The sequence below is a fragment of the Ranitomeya variabilis genome, chromosome 4 (genome assembly GCF_051348905.1).
Source record: "Ranitomeya variabilis isolate aRanVar5 chromosome 4, aRanVar5.hap1, whole genome shotgun sequence".
NCBI classification, from domain to species: Eukaryota; Metazoa; Chordata; class Amphibia; order Anura; family Dendrobatidae; genus Ranitomeya; species Ranitomeya variabilis.
In genome coordinates, this window is record NC_135235.1 from 631,985,501 (window position 1) to 631,998,642 (window position 13,142).

At 39.1% G+C, this 13,142-nt stretch overlaps 1 protein-coding gene across 1 annotated transcript in view; it reads right to left on the reverse strand.

Moving 5' to 3' along the window:
• Positions 1 to 222: 222 nt before the first annotated feature.
• The window catches only part of LOC143767327 (uncharacterized), a 760,398-nt gene continuing 747,478 nt past the window's right edge, over positions 223 to 13,142 (reverse strand). The window contains 1 exon segment of the mRNA XM_077255569.1: positions 223 to 2,720. Within this exon segment, the coding sequence (XP_077111684.1) occupies positions 1,897 to 2,720 (824 nt within the window). The 3' untranslated portion in view covers positions 223 to 1,896.

The following is a 13,142-nucleotide window of genomic DNA, read 5'->3' on the forward strand; positions in this document are numbered from 1 at the left end:
AATAGAAATGTCATATGGCACCACTAATAACTGCTTGTTACACAAAAATAAGCAGTCATACATCTCCACTGATAGAAAATTGAAAACCGTCTGGCTCTCCAAATAGGACGACACAAAAAGAAATGCATAGTATTTATTATATAAGAGTACTAAAACAAAAATTAAAGTAGATAACTTTGGTATCGTCATAATTGTGCGGACCCGCAAAATAAAGATAACCCCTTATATGTGCAGCACATGAATAGCGGAAAACTAAAAACAAAAAAACAAAAAAATTAGATTTTTTTTCTCCTTTTTATTTCATCTTACAATGAAATAAGTTCGTTAACATTGACAAATGCATCTAAAAAAACGAGCCCTCATGCAACTATAATGGTGCAAAAATAAAAATATCATGACTCTTGGAACAGAACAAGTAAAAAAAAAAAGACCCTTTTTCTTAAAGGCATAAAATTAGTTGCCACTGACAAATGCATCTAAAAAAAACAAGCCCTCATGCAACTATAAGGCTATGTTCACACGTTGCGGTTTTTGCTGCGGATCCGCAGCGGATTTGCAGCTGCGGATCCGCAGCCGTTTTCCATGCAGGGTACAGTACAATGTTACCCTATGGAAAACAAAAAAAGCTGTGCCCACTTTGCTTTTTTCGGCTTGAAAATCAGCGCGGATTTTCTGCGGAAAAAAAGAAGTAGCATGTCACTTCTTTCTGCGGATTCCGCAACGGTTTTCCACCTGCACCAATAGGAAACTGCAGTTGGAAACCCGCAGTGGAATCCGCAGTAGAAACCGCAGTGAAAACCACCGCGGTTTTGCACTGCGGTTTTTCCAAATCCGCAGCTGAAAAATCCGCAGCAAAAAAAGGATAGTGTGAACAAGCCCTTAGGGTATGTGCAAACGTCCGGAATGCATGCAGAATTTTCCTGAGATAAACCTGAGGTTTTCCGCAGGAATTCTGCATGCTTTTTTTCGCGTTTTTTGCAAATTTTTTTGTGTGGATTTTATGCGGATTTTTTGCATTTTTTTCCGGACACTCCAAAACAATGGGAAATCTGCATAAAATCCGCAAAAATAATGAACATGATGCTTTTTTTCCCGCAATGCGTTTTTTTGTGGAAAAAACGCATCATGTGCACAAAAAATGCAGAATGCATTCTAAATGATAGGATGCATATCTATGCGTTTTTTATGCCTTTTTATAGCGAAAAAAACGCGCAAAAATTCCTGAACGTGTGCACATACCCTAATGGTGCAAAAATAAAAATATCATGACTCTTGGAACAGAACAAGTAAAAAAAAGACCCTTTTTCTTAAAGTCCTAAAATTGCCACTTCCTTGAGAGGTTGATTGGCAAGGTAGGGGTACGATGACATACTATTTTCATGTGTTAAGAGTTACCCTTCAGACAGAGTGCAGTACAGAATGTGAATATAGACCTAGGCCTCAATCAGAAAACATCCATTTTTTGTGTATATGTTAAAATACAAATTTTTATTTCAATATGTTGGATCTACGTTTAGTCCAGTTTTTTTGTCAAAGCCTCTCATATCACTGATGATACACGAGTGTTATCAGTGTTTTCACAGAACCTGAATAGGAAAGTTTACTCTACAAATCAAATAAAAAAACAGATGTCTCCACTTCTTGACCGACAGCCTCAGGTTGTGTTCACACTTTTGTTTGGGAGTTTTTTTTTTTCTTTCTGTTCCATTTTTGGAATAAGCAAACAGGATTTATGTTCAAAACTGATCTGTTGTACAACTAATGAAAATAGAAGCAGAGTGGTCTCTTTTATTATGAGGTCTCTTGGGGTTCCAATATGAGTCATTTTTAAGAGTGTGCGACTTTACTATAACTTGCATTTTTTTTCCTACTCAAAATGATAAAAAAAGAATATCGCTACTTCCCTGTGTGTGTCCTTTGATGTCTAGCAAGATTTCCTTTCATTGTAAAACATTTCCCACATTCTGAACATGAATATGGCTTCTCCCCTGTGTGAGTTATCTGGTGTGCAACAAAATGTGATTTCTTTCTAAAACATTTTCCACATTCTGAACATAAAAATGGCTTCTCTCCTGTGTGAATTCTCTGATGTACAACAAGATATGATTTCTGCATGAAACATTTCCCACATTCTGAGCATAAATATGACTTCTTTCTTGTGTGAGTTCTCTGATGTTTAACAAGTTTGAATATATCGCTGTAACATTTCCCACATTCTGAACATGGAAAATCCTTCTCCCCTGTGTGAATTGTCTGATGTACAACAAGATGTAATTTCTTTAGAAAACCTTTTCCACATTCTGAACATGAAAATGGCTTCTTTGCTGTATGAATTCTCTGATGTTTAACAAGAAGTGATTTCTTAGAAAAACATTTCCCACATTCTGAACATAAAAATGGCTTCTCCCCTGTGTGAATTCTCTGATGTGTAATGAGAAATGATTTCTCATTAAAACATTTCCCACATTCTGAACATGAATATGGCTTTTCCCCTGTATGAATTCTCAGATGTTTAATTAGATGAGGCTTCTCATTAAAGCATTTCCCACATTCTGAACATAAAAATGGCTTCTCCCCTGTGTGAGTTCTCTGATGTACAATAAGCTGTGGTTTCTGTTTATAACATTTATCACATTCTGAACATGAAAACGGCTTCTCCCCTGTGTGAATTCTCTGATGTGTAACAAGATGTGATTTCTTTACAAAACATTTCCCACATTCTGAGCATAAATATGATTTCCCTTTTTTAAGAGCATGTTCATGTTCATTAGTCCTTCTATAACTTTTGTTTTGTATATTGGTTATTGATGAAACAGAAGAAAGGACCTGTTGAAAATGATCAGAAGAAAGTTTTTTTCTGAGAAGGGCTTGAGGTATATCTGAGATAATGGCATGTTCTTCATATGTATCTGGTGTAATACCATGATCATCCGTTTCAAAATCTGAAAATATTGGATGTCCCTCTAAGCTCCAGACCCCTGTCATGAATAAAAGTGATGTTATTATTTTTTAATAACAATGCTGTGAAATCATATCAATATTATATATTCTATGCATTTTCATACAAATTGTAATAGAAATCAATTATCAATTGACTAAGAAAGTAGAGCACAAAGCAGGGGCTATTAGATTACGATGTTAGGCCACCAGGTTGTGCTGTTTAAATTTGTCAGTTCTCTGTAGGAATTGTCTTCTCCATAGGTTCTTGCTTCACTTTCTCTATCACCAATCATTACCAGATATTATCAGGGGTGGAGAACCTATTTTTCTGTCAAAGGTCATTTGGATATTTATACCATCATTCATTGATATACTTGAAATTTATCTTGCTATATTTGGGCAAACATTTATTCAACTGACACTAATGTGATGGTTGGACCAGCTTCAATTTGTGAGATTTGCGATGATAGGTGAGTATTAATGATGTTGCTACTCCCAACTGCTTTTCCAGGTTTGTGTTGGTGTGCAGCACAGTAAAATCTTTGTGATATGAGACATGTCATATGAGACACCAAGACCATTCTACATATATCATATCGGAGACACCGAGACTGCTGTACATATATCACATAGGAGTCACAAGGCTTATGTAATGCAGTGGTGTAAAGAGGCAATGATCCAGGTTAGTCCAACTTAAAAGTCTTTATTGTGTCAACAATCAACAAAAAAAGACAACTGTTTCCTCCGGATCGCAGCTGGATTGTCCACAACACTCTGTTACTGTGGGCGACTGTATCCCTCGTGTGTGTGTCAGGGGCTTTGCTTTCTGGCTCTGGCCTGTGTTCAAACTCACACAGACCTGCCCTGCAAAGAGCTTCCTACTCTGTAGCTAGAAAAACATAAGTTGACCCACCCAAAACTCAACAGAATGTTGAAAAGTGAATCGTGGACATTGGCCACTTGCAAAACTCGGAATTGAGGAAGAGACTTGCCCCACTAAAATCCTACAGATCTCTCCAAATTTAAAAGCCCATTTCAGGTTTTCTTAAATCTGACAAGATCAAATAGTTTGACCAAATCCACACTATTTTATTTTGCATTGCAACCATAGCTGTGGCTGTGAATACAATGCACTCCCGCGGATTCAATTTGCTTCTAAACACAACACATTCTGGGGGATACACTGTCTCACACTTGGTAAATATACATCACATAGGAGACACTGGGGTAGCAGCATATAAATCCATCAGGAGTCACTGTAGCTGGAGCATATACATCATATAGGAGTCACTGGGGATGGAGCATTTATATTACATAGAAGTCGCTGGGGCTGAAGCATATAAATCTCATAGGAGACACTGGGTTAGCATCATACTCATTACATAGTAGTCAATGTGGCTGGAGTATATCCATCACATAGGATATTATGTGTTGTATGTGGAATTTCCTGAAGAAGAGGTCGCACTGACCTTGAAACACGTTGAATAAACCACCGTCTAAATTTATTATCCTTGGAACTTCATCATTAAGGCAGCGCGGGATTTAACCCACACCTCCTGCACAGTTTATATAGGATACAATATGACATAGGACAGAATATGGCTGCAGCATATAGGGGGCTGGAGAATTTACATCACAGGAGACACTGGGTCTGCAGCTGCTATGGGACAGGAGTGAATCACACGCTAAATCTCCCCCAAAACTATGTACTGACGCTAGCACTGGCTGACGTCAGAACATAATCCTTAATTGCTTGCAATGCAGGATTCAACAGTGAATTAAAGGGCTGGTAAAATAGGGCTGCCATCAGTGCACTGAAATCCCTGAAATAGCGCTGCTGTGCACCCAAACAGTAGTTTTAAATGACATATGGGGTATAGGTATATTCAGGAGAAATTGCCCAACAAGTTGTGTGGTCCATTTTCTCCTTCTGCTCTTGAGGAAGGGGGCAAATGAAACTTTTGGGGCTAAATCAAAAGTTGTGGAAAAAAAATCTAAAGCTTTAATTTACACATCTCAATGTTAAAGTTTTGTGAAGCACCTGTGGGTTCTAGATGCTCACAATACCCATACATAAATTCCTTGAGGGTTGGTGTGTCCAAAATGGGGCTCCTTGTGGGAAATGTCACCTTGAGGGCTTTTCAAAGGCATCATGGCATCCAGAATCAATTCCAGCCAAAATAGTGCTCCAAAATTCAATAAGCGCTCCTTCCATTCCGAACTTTGCCATGTGACCAAGCATTAGTTTTTCACTAAATTTGGGGTATCAGTGCACTCAGGAGAAATTGCATCACAAACTTCCTGTGTTTTTGAATACCTTTAACCCGATCACCTCCCTGCCTGTTTTCACACTCCTGACCAAAACAATTTTTTCAATTCTGACTAGTGTCATTTTATGTGGTAATTGTCATGATCCAGACCGGGTTTTGAGTCCTGTCTTCCCCTTTTTCCGGTCTGGTCATGACACTGCTGGCAACTGCCTGGAGAAGGGGATTTTTCCCCCCAAGATATATATATATATATATATATATATATATATATATATATATATATATATATATATATATATATATATATATATATATAATTCATTATGTAAACTAGGGGGTAGGTCACTGAGGGATCAGTGACCTGTCACAAGCCATCAGTATGAATAGCTAAGCAGAGCTCCACGTGAAGCCTCCTCCCTCAGGCTGCCCCGGAGCACAAGCATATCATTAGATCAAAACTGAAACTAAAGATTAAACAACAACAACAAGATTGATTTCATCAACCAAGGTATCATTTTAATCAGTATACTGGTGTGAACCTGACACTGTCTGTAGGTTACTGTGCACAATCCTGCTGACAGGTTCACTTTAAGATTTGGGAGTGCAAAATTTGCTGGATTTCTTTTGGGGGGGTCCGAGGAACTAAAGTGCTTTTCTAGTACCTTTGTGCTACCAGCAACGTGAAAAACCCCTATATTTCCGTTAAAAGTTGATGGACCTGAGTGGGGACTTGCTTTTTTAGTGGATTGAGCTGAAGCTTTTATTGGGAAGATTTTACATTACGTTTGGGATCACATTTACCCTGCGCTCTATGCTTAGCACTTACATCTGGGTTTCAATCTAAATCTTTGAGCGACGTGATTCAGATGAAACCGCCAAGGGATCCATTCACTATAATGAGGCAGCAGAGATACCCTGGACTCCGTCTGGCCTGTGGTCAGCATTGTCTTTATTTTCAAAGGTGCACAAATCTGTGGCTGAAGGCACTTTTATGCAATCCTAAAAAGACGGACACTGTCAGATCACAGGTCCTATGGCATCCACAGTTCCTACATGTGCCTCATATGGAATTTTCATCTGGGGGTTCTGCCTACATCACATATTTCAGAGATTTACGTGGAGAAACTGATGTAAGTGCTCAGAGTAAAGAGCAGAGTAATTGTGAGCCTTACTGCGATCTTTGGGAGGCAGAATAAACAAATCAACAGCAGGTGAAGAATTGGTTTAATTAATTTTTTATGCTGTTTCCCGTGCGATATAAGAGATTAGAAAGACTTTATTCTTCAGGTCGGTGCGATTACAGAGATCCCAGATTTATATCGGGTTTTTGTGTTTGTCTGCTGTCACACACTAAAAGACTCTTTTTATTGTGAATCCCCATATTTTGATAGCTATAATTTTTCTATATTTCTGCTGACAGAGTCATGTGAGGGCTTGTGTTTTGTGGGATCAGTTGACGTTTTATTTGTGTCATTTTGAGGCATATGACATTTTTTGATCTCTTTCTATTCTGACTTTTGCGAGGAAGAATGGATAAAAAACAGCAATTCATTGTTTTTTGGTGATTTTTTTTTTCTTATGGCGTTCCGTGTGTGGTTAAGGCAGCTTTATTCTTCGGGTCAGTACAATTACAGCAATACCACATGTATTTAATTTTTTATTGTTTTGCTGCTTTTACACAATAAAAACTACTGATAGAAAAAAAGAATTATTTTTGCATCGCTTTATTCTAAGACCTATAACTTAATAGCTGTATGGCAGTTTGTTTTTGTGTGGGACAAGATGGTGTTTTAAACTATATCATTCTTTCTATTCGACTTTTTTATCGGGTTTCATTCCAATTTTTGTTCAACAGTACTATGAAAAGGCATATTTTGTCTTGTTTTTTTTTTTTTCATTTTATTTTTTCAGAGTGTTCACTGAAGGGGTTATCTAGTGTGACAGTTTTATTTGTCGGGTTATTCCGGACGATGCGGTACCAGATGTGTACTTTTTTATATATATTTTTACTTTTTTTTTATTTATATTTTTACTTTTTTTTTTTACTTAGTCCTCCATGAGACATTAACATTTTTTTCTCTGATCACTGGTATAAAGCATTGCAATGCATTATACCTGTCACCCGTAGCTGGCTGACCCACAGATATTCACTGGAATATATTGAAGCTTTCAAGAGTTATTAAATAAATAAATATTTAAAGGGGTGTACCCATTTCGAAGATCCTATCCCAATATGTAGTAGGTGTACTACTAACAATATTAGCAAATACCTCCAATTAGAAATGCAGTATAGGTTTTCTGATTCTCTACGTCTCTTTCCTCATGTGCAGACATTGCAGGACCTTAGGTATCCATGGTTACAACCACTGACATAGTGACAGTTAGTTAGCTAGTGGTCGTAACCATGGATTCTTAAGGTCCTGTAATGCCTGCACATGAGGAAAAAGGCATACCAAATCAGAAAAACTATACTACATTTCTAATTGTAGCAATTTGCTAATATTATTATTACAACAACAACTACAGCTTGGGATAGGATCTTCGAGATGGGAAAACCCCTTTAAGTCTCAACTTCACGTTAAAAAACTCAGTGTAACAGCCCCTAAAAATCTCCACATATAATTATACCAGTCAGTGACTGATTAGAACCTGTGACTTCTCTGCATTTAGTGGTCACTACTGACCTGTACGGTTATCTGTAGGAAGCTCCTCTTTACACCACTCATCACCCCTCACATATGTCTCTCTAGTAATAATATGGGACAGATCTTCACCCTGAAACAAAAATTATAAAAATCACAGATGGAGAACTCGTGTGAAATGATTTAAAAAAAAACAAACAGAAACAATAGTAAAAGAACATGGTGACCAAAATTGGCACTTTCTTATGTGGCGTTCATTCTGCCTTAGACACTTCAAGTGGTCACGCCCCCTACTGATAAGACAGACTAAAGGTATGTGCACACAATGTCTTTTTCAGGTGGATTACGCCTGGAACCCATCTGAAAAACAATGAACATTTGCCCTGCAATATCAATATAACTTGCTGTTCATATGCTTAGTCTTTTGATTGTCGGGTTTTCAAAGCCGTAAATCGGTGAACAGAAGTGACCAGACCATTCTCGTTGTGGCTTGCGCTTCGAAATCGCTCTCTATTTTATTCCATACAATTTTTGAGAAAAAAAGGCGGCCAAAATATAACCAGAAAAATGACTGAAAAGATAGAAAAATAGACCCTTTAAGACAAAAGACATAGGCATTGCCTGAAGCATCTTCCGCTTGAAAATTTTGCTAGGTTTGTAGAGGTCTAAAAGATATCATGTGCATGTACCTTAAAAGGTGCACATACCTTTTAATAAGTAGTTAAGGCCGCCATACACATTAAACTAGGGTCGGCCTAGCCCACTGATACCACTAAGTTTGGCCGACAGTTTGATATGTATCGGTGCCTCTGACTGATGATATCAGTGGACATAATGATATCTGATTGCCGACTACAGATCCTTCTGTTCTGTCCACCGCCACCAGACATTTCTTGCACAGCTGTTCTCTTATTGAAATCAAAGGGGCCTTGTCAGAGTCAGGGTGATCATAATACGAGATAGCTGTCAGCCAACAGCTATCTAAAGTGTATGACGTCTTTAGCCAAATACTTGTTCGGTGGAAATATCTGTCTTCATTCAGACAGTTGTATTTTCAGTCTTTGTGTTGTCCATGTGTGCAGTGAACAGCACACTGACCGTATAATGATCTTGCATCAATAAATTAAAGATTACTATATCAACATTAATATAGGTTGAGGACCACCATCAGGATATGCATTCATCAACGGAACTACCATCAGAACATAAATACAGCGCCAGAAAAGTCATCAGTACATGAATACAGAACCAAAACCAACATCATTAAATGAATACAGAACCATTACCATCATCACTACATGAATACAGGACCAGAACCATCATCATTAAATGAATACAGAAACATCACTTCGGCAAATACAATTTTATGGCATGCACTTGCAACTCGCAGTATGTCCTTAAAAAGGATAAAATGATGATGGGAGTTGTAGTTACCATCCATCATCAGGCTGTGGGACATACAGTAACCACAGTTGGACGCACACAGTAGCACTATGAAACATTTAAAGAGTGATTTAAAGAAGCAGTCCCACACAGTTTTTTACTAATTAAATGAGTGTGTATGTACATGTAATGTAGTGTGAGTGTATTAAAATACTCACCTATTGCTGATTTCTCCGGTGTGACTAGCCAGCTCACTCTATACTTTATGCATGTGACCCAAGTCTCTTTTACAATTAAATTCTATGAAAACTTGTTCTGATACTCCATAGCCTTACATTGAAAAGTCCCTTCCAGGTGACGTAGACCACAGCATGACCTAGAAAATCTGCAGAACAGTGAGTCACTGAGAAGAGAAGTACCGCGCTGGATACCTAATACAGCATCAATAGGTGAGTATATTAGCACACTACAGTACATGCACATACACACACATTTAATGAATAAAATACATAGTGGAAGTGCCTTTTTGACTTTTGGGGGCCATCTAATATGTTTTTATAACTGGCATTCCGGAGCAGATTGGTGCAGTTATGGGTCCTGAGACCCCACCAATTTCTCAATAGACCTTTCAGAAGTGTCCAGGTGAAGAGACAGAACCCTATGACTCTCTCCTGTATCCGCCCTGCGCTGTGTGTGCGCTTCAGAGAGGCACATCTCAAACTTGTTTTGAGCTATTGGTTGGATTCTCAAGACTGGGTCCTACCCTTATCTGCTAAGAATTAAAGGGTCTAAAACATATATAAAAAGCTGCCAAAAGTGTAAGCCAAATCAGTATCTCAAATCGCAGACACTGTGTTTCAGGCTGTTGGCCCTCGTCAGTGCGAAGCATGAGAACTAATTTGGCTAGATGAGAGGCTCTGGGGTCTAAGGGACAACGTTTCTCCTTATGGAGAGTGACATACCAGCTCTGGCTTGTTTGTTTGGCTTTTATCCTAAGTCATATTGCATGACTCGTTAAAGGGTTGATTGTGACTTGTAGGATCGCTACTTCCAACAGGTGGCGCTATAGAGTTTAAGTCCTCTTTTTCTCAGAAGAGGCAATTTGCATAAGCCAAAAGTTTAGTTACTCTCTAATGTACACTTACACTAGTCGATAATCGACAACCAAATATCAGTCTCTTTCAACAGGCTGTCAATCACCAGATGCACAAGCAAAATATTGATTCATCTGGTGAAATGGTTTTTAAATTTGATTTCTTAAGAAAAATGCTATACTACATGCACATATCTAGAAAATTAACAATTGTCCTGTGCACACACAACCTTAGTCAGCCTATCTACAGATTATTATACAACTGTAGCTCGGCTTCACATAGCGTCGGCAGTCATTTTATAGCCGTGATTCTACATTGTCAATACACCAATAGACCAAGGCACCTTATAAGGTGACATCTAGTCTGATCCTTTCTTAGAATCTGATCCTGACGCCATGATGACTTTTTGTTATGATAGTTTAGCAACTCAGTTGGGAAAACAGGTAACAAAGTGAATAGTGCAACTGACCCTGCAGGTTCCTGTATAGACTAGAGATCCTGACCCTGCAGTCCCTAGTGGTTCCTGCATAAGTTGAAAAAGCCTTAACCACAGACTATATAATGGCAACTCTGACTTATGCTGCCTAAAATGCTGTTGAATGCTTCACGTTCCTTCTAAAGAATCGGAGGGCATAGCAGAGTGTAAATTACCTAAAGAAGGGAAAGCAGAAAGAGATCCCAGAGTGAGTAAAACATACAGAATAAAGGATTAAGTAGGTACTGCCACCCACTTACTAAAAAGAAACAGAAGACAAATGCAGGGTAAAGAACATAAACAGTAAAGAGATAACTGACTGGCTTAAACTACAGCAGTATGGCTGTACATCCAAATGAGAATATCACCAGCAGGAAAGACCAGCAAGGGGAATGTATATAATGCTGCACCCGAAAGGTGATAGGCGTTTTCATTTACTAATTTGTCTCCCCTGTTACTTGATTGCTATCTGCTGTGGCTTGGCAGACAGAGAAGCCAACCACAAGACACAGGCTCAAGGGTTCAAACCCAGACGCATGACACTTTTCACATCCAGAGCTTGTCTCTGCAGGCAACAGCCAAACTGTCCTCCCTTATGAATGACCTCTATTACACCTTCCTCACTTATGAACTATTTTTTCCACACTATCCATGACTTTTACTGTCCCCCTCAGACAGCCTCCAATCCATACTGAACCACCTCTTCAAACTGCCCTACTACGCTGTCCCCCGACTAATCAAACCCTTGTGGGTCCTTCTACTGCAAGTTAAACAGCTGCCATGAAGAGATGAATTTGGTTGGCCAGAATAATTAAGTAAGCTTCAGTGCATAACTAGTCATATGCCAAATAGTTCTAAGTCATATTAATATATGAGTTAGCCAAGGTGATTATCTATAAAATGATGATAGTGTTGCATTCAAAGCTGTAATGGATGGTGAGATCTAGTGCCTGAAAGCCAAAAGTTAAAACATTGTTACCCTTTTGTTCATCAGTGTAGGTGACATCTACTGCGATTGGAATTGTTCTAATTCCTTTCCTGGTCATCTGGTCCTGTTGCCATTATGACTTTTCACATCCACAGAATTTCCTCTTCTCTGCTCCAATCAGGAAAAGACAGATGTCTCTAATAATTTGTCCAGTCAGTATAAGGACTTATTCACACGTGAGTTTTATTCATTTGTGTTTCTTTGCCAAAACCAGGAGAGGATCTTACAGAGAAAAACTATCATTGACATATTGACACCTGTTCTGTATTTTGTAGAAACTCTTTGTTTTCACATACAAATACTGATGAAATACTGATGTGTGAATAAAGCCTTAACCCGATGGAGAAAGCAAGACTGATCAGAAGACCTTAACGGCCTTATACACATCATAGGGGAGATCTCATGACACCTTCTCTCCATCTACCTGATCATCCTGAGGAACATTGGGATTTTCTTGTTTACAGTCCTGTGGAAGAAGAGGACGGGGACATCTCTCTGGTGTTGTCCTCTCACTGGATAGAACTGGAGGAAACACATACAGGGACTGAATTCATTCTTCACATACAGATAATTATAGGCCGTGTGTGTTTAGTCCTATTACCTGGTGATGTGAGGGGCTGGGGAACCTCCATCATGACGTCCTTGTACAGATCTTTGTGTCCTTCTAAATACTCCCACTCCTCCATGGAGAAATAGACGGTGACATCCTGACACCTTATAGGAACCTGATACATACAATGATACCGTCATCCCCCGATCCCTCCATAGCGTTACTGTATAATGTCCCAGCATTCCCAGCAGTGTCACCTCTCCAGTCAGCAGCTCAATCATCTTGTAGGTGAGTTCTAGGATCTTCTGGTCATTGATGTCCTCATGTATCAGGGGGTGAGGTGGAGGCCCCGTGATTGGGCTCAGGGGTCTTCCCCATCCCTCAGACACAGGGTCCTGACAGCGCTCACTAGAGGTCTTCTTCACTACTGTGTAATCCTGGTTATGGAGAGACACATTAATAAACCTCACTACAGACATTCCCAGAGTCCTCACCTCTCCAGTTCTGTCCATCTGTTATTCCCATAGATAAGAATGATGTAATGTGACGTCATCAGAATCTCTCACCTCTCCAGTAAGCCGGAAGAGGATCTCTAGGGTGAGGTGTAATATCCTCTCCGCCATCTTGTCCCTGTCCCTATCCATCCTTGTAGGGTCACTCAGGAGAATTCTCTTATATAGAAGATCTCCACTGAGAGGATCCGATATTGTAGGGACCTGAATGGGAGAAGATGACGATGTAACATCATAAAGATCCCATGTAAGAAACCTCCGGAGCTGTTACCGGCGTCACATGATCAC